Below are 22,672 nucleotides of genomic sequence, written 5' to 3' on the forward strand. Positions count from 1 at the left end.
GGGAGTAGGATTAAGGTTTTTTAAGAAGGATTGAGATGCAAGGCTGGAAGTCAGAAATTCCTGGAAGGTTTGGAGAGGGTGATTTTGAGGAAGAGGAGGTGGGTCCCGCTGCCACGGAGGACGGAACTGTTCCAGGCAGGGTTCAATTTGGATGGTGTCTTGTGGAGTTGGATCATTAGGAGTAGGATTAGGATCATTTTTCTTCGTGGCAAAGTGATATTTCCAGCAGAGAGTACGAGTGTAGGACAGTAAATCTTTGACGAGGGCTGTTTGGTTGAATCTGGGAGTGGGGCTGAAGGTGAGGCCTTTGGATAGGACAGAGGTTTCGGATTGGGAGAGAGGTTTGGAGGAAAGGTTAACTACTGAATTAGGGTGTTGTGGTTCCAGATTGTGTTGATTGGAATTTTGAGGTTTTGGAGGGAGTGGAGCTGGAAGTGGAAGATTAGGTAGATGGGAGAGAATGGGTTTGTGTGCAATGAGAGGAGGTTGTGGTTTGCTGGAAAGGTTGTGAAGGGTGAGTTGCCTTTCCGGAGGTGGGAAACCAGGAGATTGGATAGTTTTTTTGAGGTGAAGGGTGGCATGCTGTTCTAATTTACGGTTGGCCTGTAGGAGGATGCTCTGAACAGCCGGTGTGGATGTGGGAGAGGAAAGATCAACACCTTCAACCCATTACATGCAGTCTCCCATCCTTCATCAAAGACACCAACCACTTTCTCGAACGCCTGGAATCCTTACCCAATGTGTTACCCCCGGAAACCATCCTTGTAACCATTGATGCCACTTCCTTATACACAAATATTCCGCACATCCAGGGCCTCGCTGCGATGGAGCATTTCCTTTCACGCCGATCACCTGCCACTCTACCTAAAACCTCTTTCCTCATTACCTTAGCCAGCTTCATCCTGACCCACAACTTCTTCACTTTTGAAGGCCAGACATACCAACAATTAAAGGGAACAGCCATGGGTACCAGGATGGCCCCCTCGTACGCCAACCTATTCATGGGTTGCTTAGAGGAAGCCTTCTTGGTTACCCAGGCCTGCCAACCCAAAGTTTGGTACAGACTTATTGATGACATCTTCATGATCTGGACTCACAGTGAAGAAGAACTCCAGAATTTCCTCTCCAACCTCAACTCCTTTGGTTCCATCAGATTCACCTGGTCCTACTCCAAATCTCATGCCACTTTCCTTGACATTGACCTCCATCTGTCCAATGGCCAGCCTCACACGTCCGTCCACATCAAACCCACCAACAAGCAACAGTACCTCCATTATGACAGCTGCCACCCATTCCACATCAAACGGTCCCTTCCCTACAGCCTAGGTCTTCATGGCAAACGAATCTGCTCCAGTCCGGAATCCCTGAACCATTACACCAACAACCTGACAACAGCTTTCGCATCCCGCAACTACCCTCCCGACCTGGTACAGAAGCAAATAACCAGAGCCACTTCCTCATCCCCTCAAACCCAGAATCCCACACAGAAGAACCACAAAAGTGCCCCACTTGTGACAGGATACTTTCCGGGACTGTACCAGACTCTGAATGTGGCTCTCCAGCAGGGATACGGCTTCCTCAAATCCCGCCCTGAAATTAGATCCATCCTTCATGAAATCCTCCCCACTCCACCAAGAGTGTCTTTCCGCCGTCCACCTAACCTTCGTAGCCTGTTAGTTCATCCCTATGAAATCCCCAAACCACCTTCCCTACCCTCTGGCTCCTATCCTTGCAACCGCCCCCGGTGTAAAACCTGTCCCATGAACCCTCCCACCACCACCTACTCCAGTCCTGTAACCCAGAAGGTGTACATGATCAAAGGCAGAGCCACGTGTGAAAGCACCCACGTGATTTACCAACTGACCTGCCTACACTGTGATGCATTCTATGTGGGAATGACCAGCAACAAACTGTCCATTCGCATGAATGGACACAGTGTTTGTTGGTAATGAGGATCACCCTGTGGCTAAACATGCCTTGGTGCATGGCCAGCACATCTTGGCACAGTGTTACACCATCCGGGTTATCTGGATACTTCCCACCAACACCAACCTATCCGAAATCCGGAGATGGGAACTTGCTCTTCAATATATCCTCTCTTCCCGTTACCCACCAGGCCTCAATCTCCGCTAATTTCAAGTTGCCGCCACTCATACCTCACCTGTCATTCAACATCATCTTTGCCTCTGCACTTCCGCCTCGACTGACATCTCTGCCCAAACTCTTTGTCTTTAAATATGTCTGCTTGTGTCTGTATATGTGTGGATGGATATGTGTGTGTGTGCGCGAGTGTATACCCGTCTTTTTTTCCCCCTAAGGTAAGTCTTTCCGCTCCCAGGATTGGAATGACTCCTTACCCTCTCCCTTAAAACCCACTTCCTTTCGTCTTTCCCTCTCCTTCCCTCTTTCCTGATGAGGCAACAGTTTGTTGCGAAAGCTTGAATTTTGTGGTATGTATGTGTTTGTTTGTTTTTCTATTGACCTGCCAGCACTTTCGTATGGTAAGTCACATCATCTTTGTTTTTAAATATATTTTTCCCGTGTGGAATGTTTCCCTATTATATTCATATATGTATATATATATAATCAGGTTTGTATATGGGAGTATGACCATCTGATAGAGCAGGCCATAGTGCCTCTGAAATCAGAGTGGATCATGTGACAGGAATAGAAAGTGAAAGTATGCCAAATAAATACTACTCAATGGCTGATAGCAAAATCAGACATTAGAACTGATTTGGATGCATTCTGACACTCACTCTTCCCAAGCAATAAGAATCTCTGCAAAATTGGATGATACTCATAAGAAAGAAATATTGAGAGCTGTGTCATAGGTACATAAGTTAGCAAGCAGCTATAATTCACAGATTGTTTTCTTCTTTCAGTTTGTTGAAGATCTATTGGAACTATCTTGGTCCACTGATTTTGTCAAGGAAGATCCTGAAGTAAATGTTGAAGTGAATGTAACTGAGAATATTGCAAGTATTCACACTCATGATATATTGCATGCAGAGTGAGGAAAAAAGTGATCTGTTAATTGTGTAGAGTAAAGGACGCATTTCAGTGCAATTGGCACAGATTGTCAGTTTTCTGGAACTTGTTGCTGTTTGTAATTGTAGAGTATTCTTCTAACTGTCCACTTGATTTTAATACGAGGGTAATCCAAAAAGTAAGGTCTGTTATTTTTTTAAATAAGTACATAGACCTGTTTATTTCTACTATGGTTTATGTCAGTTTACAGCTTGAACATTTAGCTATTTTTCGACATAATCACCATTTCTGTTTATGCATTTTTGTAGATGCTGTGGCAGTTTTTGTATGCCCATGTCATACCAGCTTACATGCTGTTCAGAAAGTTATGAAACTCTTTCACCTAATTGTTGGAGCTAAATTGCTTTCCGGCGAAATGTTCTTTTGACCTAGGGAACAGGTGAGAGTCATTGGGTGCCAAGGCAGGACTATAGGGTGGGTGGGTTGTTATTCCACTGAAACTGTTGCAGGAGAGCAATGTGTGGGCAAGCATTGTCATGGAGAATGTGTATGCCCTTGCTCAACATTCCTCTTCTCTGGTTCTGAATTGCCGGTTTGAGTTCTTCAGAGTCTCACAGTACCTGTCAGTCTTAATTGTGGTCCCAGTGAGCATAAAGTCGACCAACAATACCCATTTCTGATCCCAAAAAAGGGTTGCCATGACTTTACTGGCAGACTGCAAGCTCTCTACACCACTTACAAACATTTTTGACATCCATGCATGACTCACCATACACTTCCATCAATCGGCAATGGATTTAAATTAGCGCAGTGCCCTTCGCGTTCAGAAACCAAATAACTGCACGCAATTCACACTTGGCAGTAACATCCAACAGGAACTCCATTCTCAATGGCTGCCAAGTGAAGACTGAGCACCTCAGCGCAGCGTGTGCATGTTTACGCACAGCGCATGAAGCACTCTTCACATCAGTGTGACCACCTGCCACACAAACAGAGTTCTGTACTTATAAAAAATAGGAGACCTTACTTGTGGGATTACCCTCGTATCACCTGTTACATGCTGACTGTTGTAAATAGAAGTGGAATGGGACTGTTGGCTGGTATAATCCTGTTTTCCATAGCCACTGTTGATATAAAATATATTTTATAATGGCAGTGTGTGATGGATATACTTCACATTTAGACAAAGTGTATATTTTAATCATAGTTCATTTGAGAAATATTCCTCCTTTCAATAACGGGACATAATACAATTCAAAAGAATAGTGTATGTTCTTATATTTTGAGTGAATCACAGCTATTCACAGGTTTGTCACAAAACCTTTTAGCATTTTGAAGAAAGATGTAACATTCATGTGTTATAGATCATCCCTGATACTTTGGCCACAACCTGTACCTATTGTGGCATCTGTGGTACCTGTTGTATTTGTTATAAATTTGTCAGTCTGAGAAAAACTTTATTAATGACTTTTGGTGAATAATTGTTCATAGATGAAGCCATGTATGACCTCACCATTAGAGACCTGGCAGACCTAAAGAAAGAAGATTACTTGTCATAATATGCTTTATAACTTCTTTGAGAGAAAGAGATGGTCACATTGATGATATTGTCACAGGACTAAAATTAGATATAGACCGTGGAACATTCAACACACAATTGTGGAAAGTACTGGTTCACTCTTGATCTCATTGTACTTAAACAGTCTCCCTGTGGCTGTAAAGGATTCAGACTCTGAATGTTTAGTGATTATACAAGATAAGAGTCAAGAAACCCAAATAATGTGCTAGGAACAGCCCAGACAGTATGTAAAGGAATGTGGCTGATTGGCAGCTAATAGGCCAAGATTTAGTGTCACAGAGACTCATATTATGCTATTTTAAACAGATAAAAGTGATGAATTGGAATGACAAGTGGACAGGACAGTAAGTGAAACAGTAGTAGTGTTGTTGTACAAGAAGAGCTTTACAGAAATGGAAATTCCAGGTGTAGTAGTAGTTGTGCAAATGAGAAGCTTGACCAACGCAACAAACTGTTGGGTGTCCTATTGCATAGCTGTAGTTGCTGTCGAAGTGGCTCGGTTGTAGTTGGTAACCACTTAATGCAAAAACAAAGGCCATACTGTCCTCCTTATGTGGCCCCAGAGACCACAGGCCATACCACTTGCCTCCATGGCACCAGGAGCAGAGGTGAGGAGATGGTGTTGGCTGCGAGTGCTGCTTCCAACACAAGTGTGCAGGCCTGAGTATTGGTGGTAGTGAGCTCTGGAAAATCTTGTCATCTGGGTTGCCACTGAAATCACTGGTGTGTACCTCACATTTTACTTTGGAAATACATAACTTACATTAAATAGTGCGAGACACCTGAGAAAATCTACAAATAGGATCTATGGCCATGACAGTGATCCTGAGTAGCACATGTGCAGGGGACATCTTAGCTATGTTGGCTGAATTGACAAGTGATCTTCGTGCTTTTGGAAGCTTTTTAATGTAAAATGCTGGGGCTTAATGATGCAAAATAATAGGGCTGACCATTTTAATGCTGACGTATGGCCAGTAAGCTTCTCTTTTAATTGTGGAATTGGGAATTTTCTACCTGATTGCATGAAAAACTAGATCAATAAATTTAAGTTTTCGTTACTGTACTCCTAAAGTACCTGATTCACAATTGATCTTTTCTGAAAACCTGACCGAACTGGTTCCTACATCAGATTTGCTCCTTACCATTTGTCATTTGTTTTTCAGACCTAATTTTGATGCACTTTCATGGCATGTTATTACTTCCTTCTATTTTGTGATTTTCTTGCTTGTAATATGTGAAGATAGCATCAGTAAGGAAGGTAATAGTAAGAGACTCATCACCTAGTGAATGAAGTCAAGGGATTTGATTTTGGTATCAAGAAGCTGAACTGATTCTTATCATTTGTGTGCTGTTGAACAGTAATTCTCAGTTGTTTCAAGTTCTCTGAAGATTTCGTCATCTTGCAGACCAATACATAGGAGCTGCTAACACAAATTCCATGTCCTACATTGAGGCTCAAACAGCTAAATGTGATTATGGGCTGATGTGGCATTGCATGAAAGATGGAATGTGGAGGTCAGTTTGTAATGGATCATGCTTCGAGAAATGTAAGACATAATTTCAGAAATATTGTTTCTAGAATGCTGGTTATGGCTGTGCAAGTCTGTGCCATCCACTTGTTGCATGCTAGGGTTAAGGCACTAAACTGCTGATGGTTAATTTTTATCATGTAGAGAAATTTGTTCAACTATAGCAAAGATATGGAAAACTGGGAATTGGAGATGGGGAAAATCATCTTTTGGAACCACCAAGTATCATTAAGGAAAAGTGGATAGCAGAAATGTGGGTTGGGAGCAGCTGTTCCTGGGGAAGAACCCAGGAGGACTGTTCAGTGACTAATTGGAGAACATGTTGAGTATCAAACTGTTGTATGTTCAGGTAAAGGGGAGAATTAAATCCTTCAGCCAGATCCAGTAGAGCACAACTAATTACAGTATGAGGTGTTATACAGTGGAGTGATATTGCAAAGAAATAGTGAGCTATGAGATGAGGTGAGAAGGTGCACAATGTTCTGCAGAGACATTTGGGTGAATACAAGAGGAATGAATGTGTAAGTAAGCATAGGTGTATTTTTCATTCTTTTATTCAATGAGTTGTCCCGTTATATTCTGTGTGGAGTATTAGGGTGTGGTTTTGCTGTTTTGATTGCTTGTAGAGTGGATGAACAGGAATATTTAGTTTCCAGTAGACATCATGTATCAAAAACCAAAGTTCAGTACTACATTATTAGCCACTGTCTTGTGCCTATCAGAATATTTTAGCTCAGTGATGCAAGTTTCATGTAACTTTAGTTTTTATGTTGAATGGGGTTAAACTTCACCAACACATAGACAGCTGACATAATTTCTGTGTAAAGGTGTATTAATCCTTTGTTAGAGAAGCAATTCAGGGGCAGGATGCTGGATTTGTTACTAGTAAGTTTGAACAAAATGCAAGTGTAATGGACATGCTTCAGGAACTAAGATGGGAATCCTTGGAGGGAAGGTGATGTTCTTGAGGAATGCTGTTGAGGAAGTTTAGAGAACTGATATTTGAAGCTGACCGTGAAACGATTCTGTTGCCACACACACATTGCTCATTAGAACCACAAAGATAAAATATGAGAGATTAGGGCTCATACGGAGGTATATAACAGTAATTTCTCCCTTGTTCTGATTGTGAGTAGAATGGGAAAGGAAATTACTAGTAGCAGTACAGGGTACTCTCGGCCATGTGCCATAAGGAGAATTGTGGAGTATCGATGTAGATATTAGGTAAAATAAGTAGCCGAGTAATGTGGTAGGAGCAAAAGTGATATTTTTCATATTAGTTAATGTACATACACATATGTACAAAATAATCTACTAGCAATTCCCATAATGAGGTGTGTGTGTGTGTGTGTAGATTTGTGCTCTTTAAGTTGCTGGTTGTCCATATACTTCACAGAAGTAAATTATTGTGGCAGCTTCTGCCTTTTAATTTGCAGCCGAGCTCATTCTACATCCATCCACATCTTCATCTACAGAATGCAATGTGTAAATAAAAGAACAAATGAATGAATAACCTTCACAATCCATCTCTATCCAAGGTAGAGATTACAATGTTAACACTAAAAGCAAATTTAATTTTATGAAAACATTCTAAAATATTTAACAATAAATGCAACACATTGAGACAATTTAAGGTTATCATAATTTTCTAAAAGAAATTGTACATGTATAAGCAGTTCATCAGGTTGTTTAAAATCATTAATTTTCATAAGGGTACAACTGTGACATCAATGAAGATACAGACTATGGGTAGTATTTTGCTTCGACGCATGCCTGCAAAGCCTTCATTTACAAAAGAACCATATGATTCTCCAATTCTATGTGATATATGTGCATGCACATAGAACATTAAGGTACTTTCCACAACTATGTTTAGGATCAAATTCTCCATTTACTGATCACAAATACCAACGTTGTTCCCCCTCCCCTGCCCCCCCCCCCCCCCACACACACACACATAAGTATACAAACAATAGACTTGACCCATGCATTCACAAATGTATCAGGACTTCCTCCAGTCACTGCTGTTACCATGTAGCATTATAGTTAACCCAAAGTTGTTTGAAGGGAGGGCATGTAGATGGAGCCTTTCACAAACTCCCACCAATGAAAAAAGATACTGTACTGTGAGATGAAGCAAATGCCAAGATCAGATCTGCAGGCCCCTTATAGCTGACCAATCCTTTAGGCAGCTCACTGTTATGAAGTGCTCTTTCATGCAGGTTTCAGTGCAGATGAAAAATTATATTTCTGATCATTTTCATCCCTTCCATTTATGTTTTTTCCAATTTTATCCACATTCTTTAATTTGTTACAGAATTTCCTACTCTTCACATTCAATTCAGTATTAATCTCTCTAAATTGTTCATAGAATTACAAAGTTGTATAATAAATCATGATCACCAACAAACTTCCAGTTCCCTGCTGCATAGCACATTACCCTTACTACTGTTGTTACTTGTTTTGAGAGGAGAAGTTAATTTTTAACAAAATAAACATATATGTGGGCCTTAATTTCAGCTGCTCTCATAATTGTCTCATCCCATACTGTTAGTGCTTGGTGGTTTGTTCACATCATACAGGTTTCTGATTGTTGATCACCTTGTGGCATACCGACTGAATTTCTTGATTCTCCTTGGTTGTAATGGGTCTCTGATAGGCACCATTTATAGACTCATTTTACTGCTATTGCAGTTGTACTCATTCTGGCTTCTTCTCCATTTACGTTCTTTGCACAGTGGCTGTTTATGTAATTTGTCTCTCAGACAATTCAGTGATCTCATTAATTTCCCATCAAGTTGTTTTGCATACTGTAATGTTTGCTGATGACACAGGCATATCAATCAAATGTTGATCCTCAACCTAAGAAGACACAAATCATATGATAGCTGATGTGGCCTACAACTTGTTTACAGCCCCCTAGGGGATCCACAACTCTTTTGTGGATATGTGCGTAGCGAGCACGGGACCCCGAGCTATTGTGGCCTTCCATCCTTTCCGGGCTGCATACCTTCCCTTTCTGCATCCTTCCCCATCCCCCATCTTCGCCCCCCCCCCCTCACCTCTGGCTCTTTCCTTCCCTTCCTCCCCCTCTGGGAGTATGGTTTGTGCCTACGTCCGGAGACGGACACTTGTAAATGTACCGCATTCTTCGCCTTCCTTGCTTGTATGTCTTCATCCTTCCTTTGTCTTTCTCTTTTCCTTACCTCTTCTCTTTACCCTTTTCTCCACTGCGGCGTTTGAGACCTCTCTTCTTTCCTTTCCCTTTCTCTTTCTTCCTCCCTGTGCGTGTCTGAAGGCCGACCCACGCACTTCCATGCGTAGCCGGTGACGGGGTAACGCATAATTCCCCGCCACGGGTAGGCAGGTAGGACACGTACGTACTCCCTGGTAACGGCCAGGCCCAGGGAGGGGTGATTACCCGAGCTGATACCTTCCGAAAGTGCCGATTGGTCCCTCCGTCCGTTTGTCAGGAAGTGTGACCTGAGGTGTGAACAATCACCTAAGGCGGGAGTGCCCTCAGAGAGGGCCCCCACAAGGGAGGAGTGCGCCATCGGAGACGCCGGTAATAATGGGGGATTCTTCCGCAATGGTTTCCTCACCTTCCACTATGTCTGCTCACAAACGTAAGTTCACTGAGTCTCAGCCACAGTCAGTTCTTCCATCATTGCCACAGTTCCTTGTTGTTTCTCGGTCTGACGAAGGTCACGACTTCTCCACGGTCAACCCTTTCATTATTCAGAAAGGTGTTGATGCAATTCCATGTCCTGTAAAGTCTTGTTCCAGATTACGGAATGGCACCCTGTTGTTAGAAACAGCCAGTGCCCTCCAGGCACAAAAATTGCTGCGTACCTCACTACTACACACCTTCCCTGTCCGGGTGGAGCCGCACCGTACTTTAAATTCCTCGCGTGGAGTCGTTTATACACGCTCCCTCGATGGATTGTCTGACGAAGAAATTCAGCACTACCTGTCTGACCAGGGTGTAACGGCTGTTCATAGGGTTATGAAAAGGGTTGACACAAACATCATTCCAACCCGCACTGTCTTCTTGACATTTGACAAAGTTCAACTCCCATCGAAAATCAAAGCAGGCTATGAGATAATTTCCGTTCGCCCTTACATCCAAACCAAACGCTTTGCTATCGGTGTCAGCAGTTCAATCACACCAGTCAGTCCTGTTCCAATCCGGCCAAATGTGTTACGTGTGGCAAGGATGCCCATGAGGGTGCTTGTCCACCTCCATCCCCTCGCTGCATCAACTGTATGGGTGACCACGCTGCTTCCTCTCGAGATTGTCCCGTTTTTAAGGACGAAAAGCTCATCCAGAAAATTAGAGTAAAGGAAAAGGTGTCGACCTTTGCTGCTCGAAAATTATTCACCAGTCGACAGCCCACCATGCCTCAGAAAGGAAAATACAGCACTGTCCTTGCTTCTCCTCGGCCAACAAAGGAGGCGGCCACGCAGACTTGCGACCTCACCTTTAGTGCCACGGTCGTCAGATCGGCCAGCGCAAAGATCACCCGTTCAACCTCACCACTTTCGCCTGCCCACTCTCTGGCTCACCCTTCGTCGAGTTCTGCTAAATCTCGAGCCCAAAAGTCAGACACCAAGACTTCGAAAAAAGAGCATACTCGTGAAGAGTTTTTACATACGGCAACTTCCCAACCATCGGTTCCTCCATCCTCTAAACATCATACTTCCAAGAAGGCTACGAAGAAACCCAGTTCCTCTCCTTCTCCGCCAAGGCGTGTCCCATCTACAGCACCACCTGGCGGAAATCGCCCTCGGCCGTCTTCCGTATCGCCGAGGCGCACTGCTGGCGGCCGATCAACCGGCCGATCGCTGGTGGCAGGAGCTGCTCCTGACCAACCTATGGATCAGGATCTTCTGCCTTCGGCTGAATGCCATTCCATGCTGTCGGTCGCAAGCTCAGAGCAGTCGTTGAGTTGACAGCGACCTTGGTCACATTCCTCCATTTTCTGTTCACCCTATGTCCATTATCCACTGGAATATCCGCGGTATTCGAGCCAATCGGGATGAATTGTTGATCCTCTTACCATCCTACTCGCCGGTCATCTTCTGTCTTCAGGAAACAAAGCTGCGTCCCCATGACCGTTTTGTTCTCCCTCATTTTCAGTCCGTCCGATATGATCTCCCCTCTGTTGAAGGCACTCCAGCACATGGAGGACTCATGATTCTTCTCCATGAAACTCTCCATTATCACCCAATCCATTTAAACACTTCCTTCCAAGCTGTCGCTGTCCGTCTTTCCGTTTCCGGATACACGTTCTCTCTTTGTACTGTATACATTCAATCGTCCACACCAATGGCACGAGCTGGTCTCCTTCATCTTCTTGGTCAGCTTCCACACCCATATTTGCTGGTTCGGGACTTCAATGCCCACCACCCGCTTTGGGGATCTCCACATCCTTGTCCACGTGGCTCACTATTGCTAGACGTCTTCCACCAAGCAAATCTAGTTTGCCTCAACACTGGGGTCCCTACCTTTTTGTCTGCCTCCACGACAAATTCATCTCATTTGGACCTTGCGGTCGGTACTGTTCCGCTAGCTCGGCGCTTCGAATGGTTCGCCCTTGATGATACACACTCGAGTGACCACTTTTCATGTGTCCTTAGACTGCAGCCTCAACTGCCCTACATGCGCCTGCGGCACTGGAAGTTTGCCCAAGCCGATTGGACACTTTTTTCGTCTCTAGCGACTTTCGATGACCGTCACTTTCCCAGCGTCGACGATGAGGTCACACATATTACCGACATTATTCTTACAGCTGCGGAACATTCAATACCACGCACCTCCGAATTGCCCCGGCGCCCCCCAGTTCCTTGGTGGAACGAGGCATGCCGTGATGCAATACGTGAGCGGCGACATGCTCTCCGTGTTTTCCGCCACCATCCTACTTTGGCCAACTGTATCCGCTATAAGCAGTTCCGACCACAATGCCGTTGTGTCATCCGCGATAGCAAGAAGGCAAGCTGGAAATTCTTTATTAGCTCATTTAACACCTTCACTTCCTCCTCGGAAGTTTGGAGTCGGCTTCGACGGTTCTCAGGCGCGCCTAGTTTCTCCCCGGTCTCTGGGCTCACTGTTGCGCATGACACATTAGTGGACCCCATCGCAATTTCTAACTCGTTGGGTCAGCACTTTGCTGAGATTTCGAGCTCTTCAAATTACCCGCCAGCGTTTCTCCCGAAGAAACCTGCAGCGGAAGTGCGACCTCTTGCTTTCCCCTCTCAAAATCGCGAAAGCTACAATACTGTTTTCTTCTTGCGGGAACTCCAACATGCACTCTCTTCTTCTCACTTCTCCGCCCCAGGACCGGATGGTATCCACGTCCAAATGTTGCTGCATTTATCAACCCATAGTCTGCGTTACCTCCTTCGCCTTTATAATCGAATTTGGACCGACAGTACTTTTCCCAGACGATGGCGGGAAGCTATCGTCGTTCCTGTTCCGAAACCTGGAAAGGACAAACATCTCCCCTCTAGCTATCGCCCCATTTCTCTCACGAGTAGTGTATGTAAGGTTTTGGAGCGTATGGTGAATTACCGTTTAGCGTGGTGGCTGGAATCCTGCAGTCTTTTAACACCTTCCCAATGCGGATTCCGAAAGCATTGTTCTGCAGTTGACCATCTTGTTGCTCTCTCCACTTATATCATGAACAATTTCCTCCGGAAACGCCCAACAGTAGCAATATTTTTTGATCTGGAGAGAGCATACGATACCTGTTGGAGGACAAGCATCCTCCGCACACTGTTCTCTTGGGGATTTCGAGGTCGGCTGCCCCTTTTTCTTCGCGAATTTATGGCAGGGCGCACATTTAGGGTGCGGGTGAACACTACTCTCTCCCGTACTTTCTCCCAAGAAAACGGGGTACCCCAGGGCTCTGTGCTGAGTGTTGTACTGTTTGCCATTGCCATCAATCCAATTATGGATTGTCTCCTTCCTGATGTCTCGGGCTCCCTCCTTGTGGACGATTTTGTGATCTACTACAGCTCTCAACAGACCAGCCTTCTTGAACGACGTCTTCAAGGATGTCTCGATCGCCTCCACTCTTGGAGCATCGAAACCAGCTTCCGTTTTTCTCCCAGTAAGACCGTTTGTGTTAATTTTTGGCGACGTAAGGAGTTTCTTCCGCCCTCCTTACATCTAGGTCCTGTCAACCTTCCGTTTTCAAATGTCGCTAAATTCTTGGGTCTTATGTTTGACAGAAAACTGTGCTGGTCCTCCCACGTTTCCTATCTTTCGGCTCGCTGTCTGCGATCCCTTAACACCCTCCGTGTCCTGAATGGTACCCCCTGGGGAGCGGACCGAGTGGTCCTTCTCCGCCTCTGTCGCGCCTTAGTGCGCTCGAAATTGGACTATGGAAGCATAGTCTACTCCTCTGCTCGACCGTCTATTCTTCGGCGTCTCGACTCTATCCACCACCGTGGATTACGTTTAGTGTCTGGAGCTTTTTACACCAGCCCTGTGGAAAGCCTTTATGCTGAGACTGCTGAACCTCCGCTGTCCAATCGGCGAGCAGTCCTTCTGAGTCGTTATGCTAGCCATCTGTCTTCCATGCCTGCTAATCCAGCCCATGACATTTTTTTCGATGCCCACTTTGATGTAGGGTATGCAGGCCGCCCCTCCTCCCTACTACCACCGGGAGTTGCTTCCGTCAACTGCTCCATTCTCTTTCCTTCCGTTTTCCTAAAACCTTCTTGACAACTTGGGGTATAGCACCGCCTTTGCTCCGTCCCCGGATCTGCCTGCTCCATGACCTTTGTCGATTTCCCAAGGATGGTACCCCTTCACTTGTTTATCGTCTGGCATTTGCTGCTCTATGTGCACAAATGACAGGCGCCACATTTATTTACACCGACGGCTCGAAAACATCGTTAGGTGTAGGGAGTGCCTATATTGTTGGCGACACCCCAAATCACTTTCGGCTTCCAGACCAGTGTTCGGTTTATACTGCGGAGCTTTACGCTGTTCTCCAGGCTGTCCACTACATCCGCCGCCATCAGCGGATACAGTATGTTATCTGCTCAGATTCTCTCAGCTCTCTCCTCAGTCTCCAAGCTCTTTATCCTGTGCACCCCCTGGTCCACCGGATTCAGGACTGTCTGTGCTTGCTCCACCTGGGGGGCGTCTCAGTGGCGTTCCTCTGGCTCCTGGGACACGTTGGTATCTGTGGAAATGAGGCGGCCGATATTGCAGCCAAAGCTGCAGTCTCTCTTCCTCGGCCAGCTATTCAATTGATTCCCTTCACCGATCTACGGAGCGTTCTATGTCAACGTGTTGTTCATTTATGGCACACGCATTGGTCGACACTTACCCATAATAAATTGCGGGACTTGAAAGCTCTTCCTTGTGCTTGGACCTCTTCCTCCCGAACGCGTCGTCGGGAGGAGGTAATTTTAACTAGACTCCGGATAGGGCACTGTCTTTTTAGCCATCGACATCTTTTAAGCGGCAATCCTCCCCCACTCTGTCCCCACTGCTCTCAGCTGTGGACGGTAAGACACCTTTCAATTGAGTGGCCCTATTTTAATCTGTTACGCTCCCGTCTACAGCTATCGCCTGATATATTGTCGATTTTAGCAGATGACACGCGCTCAGCCGACCGCGTTCTCAAGTTTATTAGTGCCAGTGAAATGACGTCAATCATTTGAAGCTTTTTTTGGGGACAACCAACCCCTTTCTGTAGTGGATTTTTAAGCCTTCCTTCTGCTTTTAGTTTCTCCAATTTTATGACTTTCGTTTCCATTGCTGCTGGTTTTCAATTTCAGTTTTTTACTGTTTCCTAAGTCACGGGCCGGGTTCTAATGACCATAGAAGTTTTGCGCCCTAAACCCAAAACAAACAAAAAAAAAAAAAAAAAAAAACTGGTTTACAGTTACCTCTTTAGGTCTCAATCCCACAGAAACTTATTTTATATAATTTCAAGCAATGAAAGATGACATGTTACTGGAAGTAGTAGATATTATTGGTCATACACTAAGTTATAGGCATTGTGTAAAATTACGTGGTGTCAGCTTGAATTTCAAAGTTAAATAGAGTCAACAAATCAGTAAACTCATCAAGCTCATCCACTCAGTGCCATTTGCCTAAAGACAGTAATGATGCCTTCTTTTGGATTTTTCATTTGTTTTTGGAATTATCTTCTGTGGCAATCCCTCAGAAATAAACAAAATATTTATATTTAACATAAAAACCATTACACAGCTACATACTGGCATGTAGGTGTAAGATTCCCTAGGTCCATGAAGAGGTTTATGCAAGATCTTCAGTCATGTGCATCACATCATGTTACAACTGCATGCTTCTGTAGGATAAATATGTATTTGATCTTAGCTGCCATGTGCCATGAAATTGCGCCATTGGATTGTACTCAGTGAAACTGTGGAAATTATGCGAGGAAGCAGCTCTGCAGGTTGACACACTGGAGGAACATTTATAATTGCAAGGCAGAGATATGAGCTTTTCGGTTAACCCATTCGTATGCTAGTGCCCTCCTTAGTTTGTTATCCATCTGAATGCCCAGGAACATGTGGATCCTTGTCCAATGTCTGTCTCATTGATATCTCCTCCTTGTATTTGTAAGTTATTTAGGTTTGTATGGAACTGCATGATGTGTGTTTTTGTGCGTATAAATGTTGAATTTTTGTTCTGTTGCCTATAAAGTGGTTGTAAGAATGTTCCATTATTCTTCTGGCTGTTTTGGCATGCGTGTGTTTGTTGATTATCAGTGTACTTGTGTAATCGACAAACATTGTAGTTTTTCAAGAGTCGTCCAATGGTTTTAGCATAACATTTATGTAGGTCAAGACAAGTTGAATCCTGAACCCTATGGGAAATAATTTATACTGTTTCTACATTCTGAATTCAGTTTCACTCCCAAGGTATTATTTCTTACTATGACATGACACAGTTTTTTGTTGCTAAGTGATGATTCAGTTCTCTTAAGTGTAATTCCTTTAACACCATAATGCCGTAGTTTCCTAAGTAAAGAGGAGATCAATGTTTTAACTTGATGCCAATAAGTTTTCTCGACTTCTACTGCATATTTCAGTCATGCTGTAAAGTCAGCACATTTTAGTTATTTGGTTGTTACATTCATAATGAAGAGTTCCTGCTTCTGTCACCAGATGATTCTTGTGGTTCATTTCACAATTCATCTGATAAAACTGATATCTGCTGGTCAAGTATAAAATTCCTGACTGAATCTAATGGATCTAATTTCAGCGGTCACTTTATTTTTCCCATGTTTCCAGCTACTGATGTGAAATTGTTTTCATGCCCCAATATTTTTTCAATTTTTTTTTTCTAAATATTGTGTTGGTGCATAAGTTTGTAGCACTTTTGTTTTGCATGTTTGGATTCTGGTGACTGTGGGTTTATTTGTCAGTTGTTATTTTTATTTGTAGTTCACTGTTGCTGTTTGCGTTTACTTATATCTGAGTTTATATATTGTCATTTTGTCATTTGGAGATACTGAGTGGAACAGTGGTCACTAGAAAGTGGAGAGCCAAGTGGAGAAACTGGAGCACTACTGACATTAATCTGTTTGGGTTCTATAGAGGTGTAGCAGCAGTGGAGGTTGCCAGAAACATTTGCACCATTTGTATTTAATGTCATTTGACAGAGCAAAGCAAGAAAATGGTTTTGTAATTCTAAGGAGAATTGTTTTGCCATTAGTGACTCTCCATGTTCAAGAAGACCTTAGGAGTTTGATGAAGATAATTTAAATGCATTAATCCACAAAGATCCACATCATTGTACTTGAGAACTGTCAAATTCGATGAATTGTGATCATTTCATCACCTTCTGACATTTGTGTACAATGGGCAAGGTTCAAAAATAAAGCGTATGTGTACCACATGCTCTAAACAAAAATCACAAAAATCAGTGGGTAGCCATATGCACATTACAGCTTGCTCGTTACCAGTTGGCTCATGAACACCACCAACCGTTCCTGTCCTGTATCATTTTGGTGACAAGAAGTGGTGTCTTTTTGCTAAAATAAGGAATAGAAAGTAATGATTGAACCCAAACAAAGCAGTAACAAAAAGCATCCACACGAAAGGTAATATTACACATCTGGTGGAACAGTGATGGTGTGGTGTATTATGAATTGCTCCCCTGAAGTGTATTCAGCCAATACTGCTGACATTTATTGTCAACAACTGACACGTTTTGGAGACACAGCTCAAGAACAACGGCCGGGAAGATTGTGTGAAGTGATGCTATTCCACGATTACGTCTGTCCACATTCTTCTAGACAGACAAAAAATAGTTCACAGGAGTGGGCTTTTGAAGTAATTCCACACCCATCTTATTCATCTGATCTTGGGTCAGTAGATTTTCGCCTTTTCTACTTCGTATCAAATAATCCTCAAAGAACTTTCTTTCCAAATGAAAATGCACTCTGAACATGGCTCAATGAGTTCTTTGCCTCAAAACCATATTACTTCTACAGTCACAGAATCAAGAAGTCACCCCATCATTGGCAGATTGCTGTAAACAACGAAGGATAATATATCATTGTTCACTAAAGTGTCTACTATGTGTATCTGTTCTGTATTTTAAACTTGTGGAAATATGCTATGAAATTATGCACCAACCTAATACTTGCTGAAAATGGGCACATCCACATAACCTTTATTATTTGTACTAGTAAACTGTGTTTTCTTTTATCTATCTAGCCAATATGTATAATGCTTAAAGTAATATTTGGTCTGTTAAGCCTAGTCCATGGGTACAGATACTGCGAACGCAGTAGGTGTTTTACATACCTCTACCAATGCATATCTTTACTTCATGCATGTGTAGTAAATGTTTATAAATAATATTCTCTTGAAATAATTTTGATCCCTAAGTTGGGTTGTGCCTGAGTAAACATCAGACCAGTCTCAGTTTCTCCTTGTAAAAGGATATGGCTTTGATTCTCAGAACATTACCAGAATGTTTCAGTCAGGTGTGTGTTTAGTCAGTTATATAACATAAAGGAAAATTGCTCTTGTTTTGTGGTAAACAAAAGTTTCCTTTCTATTCTGTTTGGATAATTTTAATGAACACCCCAGAGGATTCATTAAAATATTTTGGCAGTTGTCAGAAGTGAGCGTAGCTTGTAAAAAGTAGTTTTGTATGCAGAAAACACTGTGAATAATTGGCAGAACCTGTAAATTAGTTAATAAATTTGTTTACTTCATTGTAGAAATGAATAATATTCACCAATCACTGTTTGAAATAATTTGGATTTGTTGGATGGTCAGTAGGTCTGGTAGTTTAACCCTTTAACTGCTCTGGACGTGTTAACGTGCACGCCTTTGTACCTGTCCCTGTGTGCTGTGAATGTGTTTACGTGTGCCACCAGTTCTTCCATATTCCTATAAAATAACGCAAACAGACGCAGTGTATTAATTTGATATTTGACGTTCGGACAGCGGACACTGACGATTAAATTGTTCAAACAGAATTAAAGTGCATTTTACGTTCTGGATTAGCTTTGTACTACTTACTACGTTGATAAACAAATAATTGCTGAAATGATATACGAAAGGGCACAGTGGATAAAAACGAGCAATCGGCTCATATCTCATCAAGAGAGCATTAGCGTCGATACTGGATCATACAACGAGAAGGCGCCAGTGCTGCCAATTGTTGACAAGTAATTTACAGAATCACACAACAATGAAAAGCATACGGAGAAGGGAAGCTATTAATGAGAAGGCGCCAATACTGCAAATTGTTGAAAACTCATTTACAGAAAATTTCAACATGTATCAATCTGAACAGCTGCGCCCGATGGTAGGATAATAAAAACTGTTATACATCCCTGAGACGTCTCAAGACCAAAAAATAATAAACAAAGCACAGCAACAATGCAAAAGTCGTGGCACTACATCTGGAAACAATGAACATGTGAACTGCATCTTTTAAACAATCGGCAAGTGACGTCAGCGTAGCAGGTACAATAGAGGTAGCATCAAAGCTTCTCGCTGTAGTATCAAAGCTAATGACAGCAACAGCTGCACTTTTTGGCTGGTGCGTGCCGCATCATATGAAGGCGCCCGCCAGTGCAGGATTTCACTCCTTGATCTGCCCCTAATGACTAAACGTAACAATACTACTCACTCTCATGCGAATAATCATTATGCTCATTCAGTCAGCTCTTGTGCAGTCGGTGCCTGTTGTGCCGTCGGTCCTGTTGTGTAAGTGATATTTATTAACCGTAACATCCATAAAAATTTAAAATAATCGATGATAGAGGCACTCAATTCACTCCACTCATCCGGTATTCCAAAAACTGTCCGATGCCATGGCCGACATCGGCTCGAAAATGTCTTCAAAACATATTTACACAACAATTAAAGAAGATCGTCATGATCTGCTTACTTCTGTTAGAAACACCTTCAGGCTGGAATGTTTTGTTGAAGAAAAAGACGATGACAGCAAATATGAGTCGTGGAATGTTTTTTGTTCTTTGTGCAACAAGGACATGACAAAGCAATTTGACTTACTACTGTCAGCAGAAAAATAGTCTACCATAAAACAAACAAAGAGGATACTTGGAAAGCCTTCAAGACTGGAAATAGGGAAATGGATCGATTTGATGGCTGATAAAATTTATGAACATCACAAAATTCCATGTGCCTTTTCTTTCAAATATGCGAAAGTGTGTGAAAGTTCAAGTTCAAAGTACTTCTTGAAGATCAAAGGAAGATGTACAGAATGCAGAGCCACTTTCGAAGGGATTGCTCTGAAGAAGCCAAAAAAGGACAACGATATTATTCTGAACTGCAGACTTTCAAACTTTTCAGACGATAGTAATCACCTGAAAAGAAGACAACTTCGTGGCACGAGAAGACAACAGGTAGCTGCTAAATTGGTTGACAACAAGATGCCTGCTGCTGTTTGGTGAAATGATGAAACAAAAAGTATGTCTTTCGGAGACATGATTCTTGCAAATTTACCAAATGCTGATGTCTTGGGAAAGGCTAAAGAAGAGGTAAGGGACAAACGATTTGGTATAACAACTAGTAAGCCTGTTGAAAACCTGCAAATCGCAAAACATACTACCCATCGGGACGAAATTCACGCAATCGCATTGGACCCATTCTTCTGTTAGATCAAAGTCTGTTGCACAAATATTGTCATCAAATCAATAGCAGTGTGTACGATCAAGTAGATGCTACAGGTGGCGTTGCATATTGAGTTATTTCACGATTTGGGGATCTGTCAAACATCGCTGACTGTGTGGAAATTAAGTCCAAGTACATATACCTGTATCAGTACATGTGCATCCGCGAAGTAAACGTCACTAGTAAAGATCCAAATATCGTCAATCGATCATCAATCAGTTGCCCAACTTATCAGATGATATCCTCAAGGCATGATACATCATTCTTGTCACTTTTCTTTATGGAAATCGTCAGATCTGGAGTTCCCAGACCAAAAATCACTGTAACTGATTTTGGTAAGGCTTTGTTGGTTGCCATTTCTAGAGCAATAGCCAATTGCTTGGACTTATTTGAATAGGTGTTATAGTCATATTGTTTTGTATGAAAGAGTAATTCTACCCTCGTGTTGTTTGAGAACAGATTTAAATCATTTTATGGTCATGATTTCAAGGTGTAAATTCAAGAGGTAAATCACAAGTCAAACAACTTTATGTTCGAGTTTTGGCCCATATTTACATGATGACAGATTTTCGTGATATTGAAAGTGCTTTGCGCTCACTTTTGGTTGTTGCGTTGAGTCAACATCTTGGTATTGATGAATGCGGTCAAGAATATTCATCGACGGAACATCAGCGCCACCTTGATAACATTATCAGAGATGGTCCATGTCATTCATGTATCGACAAAAAAGAGATGATGACAAGAAAACTGATGATGGTGAAGACAATGGTGACTATCTTTTGGAATCAATTTGGAACTCTAAGGAATCTACTGCAATCGCGTGGATTGATATGGCAAAACGTATCTACAACGAAGCTGAAGTTATCGCAAATCAGACTAAGGATGACAATCTCTTTGATTTGAATCCGTACAACATTCCTAATGCTGCAGAGATGCTGAAAGAGTTGATGTATTATATACCACTGTGGACAGCTGTGATATATCCTTCTTTTCATATTCCTTTATCTACTCATTTGTCAGCAGCGACGAAAGGACAATTTTCAAAATTAAAGACAATGTACTTTGACAAGCTGCCTTTACAAGTAGACAAATTAATATTTCAACGTTTGAAGTGGCTGCGTGAGGAAACAAAACTGTTAGCGCCACTTATGATGGAAAACCAATGTTCAAAGCAAGCTGTGAAGCACAAACCAACTGAAGCATCATTGCCTTGCCACGAAGAGGAAAACTGGAGAGGAAAAAATAAGAAGCTGAATATAACAAACCCCAAAAGCAATCATATACTCGATAATTCTGAGAGCACACTGAACAATACCTTATGAAGTGAGACCCAACACGAAGGTGGCAATGAGACAGAGTTAGACAAAATTTTTAATAGTTTTGAATACAATTTTCTCTTACTTCAAGCTCACTTGTTATGAACGCGGAGAACAACAGTGTCTCAGTTAAGAGTGATAGTGTGTGTTTTCAGCGCTCTTCAGATAATAATTTACTGCCGAATTTGGACTCTAAAGAGATATTTCATTCCAAGAAAGACTATCGAGAATCATACTTCGCCAGGGGTGTCACTGAGATTTCATCCTGTGGTTCAAAAACAGAAGAAAACCGAGAGATCTGTAATAATAAAATGGAGGAGAGTGCAATGTTGAAAAAGCTTCAAAATGCAATCATTGTCACATCGAGCATGCAAACTAAGAGCAAGAAAAACTACTTAGATGATTGCCCAAACTGGAATTCGACTAAGAAATTCATAGACATTAATTTGCCACTTTTCCCAAATGGGTCCTCAAGCAAATTCAAATCTGCTACCTACAACTTGAAAGGAACGTGCGGTTTCGATTCTTTGATGACTTTATTCATGCAAGCAATATCACTCAGTGATGATTTCAAAAGTACCATTCAAATGGTGAGCCATCCATTTTTGGATCTGACTTTGGATGTTTTGGACAAAAAAATTATAAACTACCAGCATTTTAAGCAGAGATTTGATATATTATATGTGATACCGTTTCTAAAAAAAAGAATTAATCTCTCGAAAAATATTGTCTCTTAATGTAGAGTCGAATGTTGGGGAATTATATGAGACAATATTAAAACATATCTCAATGTGCAACAAAAAGATATCGTGTCTGACGTGCCTAAATTCACGCTATGTGAAACCACATTATATTTCCGTTTACACGTATGTGCTTTTCAGACTTCGTTATAAATTCATGCAATAGGCTGTAGGTGCAACAAATAGTGGTCTAAAGACTATCATAAAATGCAAGAAATGTAAAGGAGAAGCTGTCGAAGAAAAGAAATTCGGATGCTACTTGATGATGGATACTAGTACAACCACTTGTCCACTAACTGAAGATCAGTTTCCTCCGAATCAAAGGAAGAAATATGTTTTGAGCAGGGAAATCTAGAACTATTGCAT

General features: G+C 42.3%; 1 protein-coding gene across 1 annotated transcript in view; it reads left to right on the forward strand.

Moving 5' to 3' along the window:
- The window catches only part of LOC124553726, a 126,215-nt gene that overhangs the window by 31,538 nt on the left and 72,005 nt on the right, over positions 1-22,672 (forward strand). The window contains exon 4 of the mRNA XM_047127646.1: positions 2,886-2,978. Coding sequence (XP_046983602.1) covers positions 2,886-2,978 — 93 coding nt within the window. The remainder of the gene's footprint in view (positions 1-2,885; positions 2,979-22,672) is intronic.

Source organism: Schistocerca americana, chromosome 11 (genome assembly GCF_021461395.2).
Source record: "Schistocerca americana isolate TAMUIC-IGC-003095 chromosome 11, iqSchAmer2.1, whole genome shotgun sequence".
In the NCBI taxonomy this organism is placed as follows: domain Eukaryota; kingdom Metazoa; phylum Arthropoda; class Insecta; order Orthoptera; family Acrididae; genus Schistocerca; species Schistocerca americana.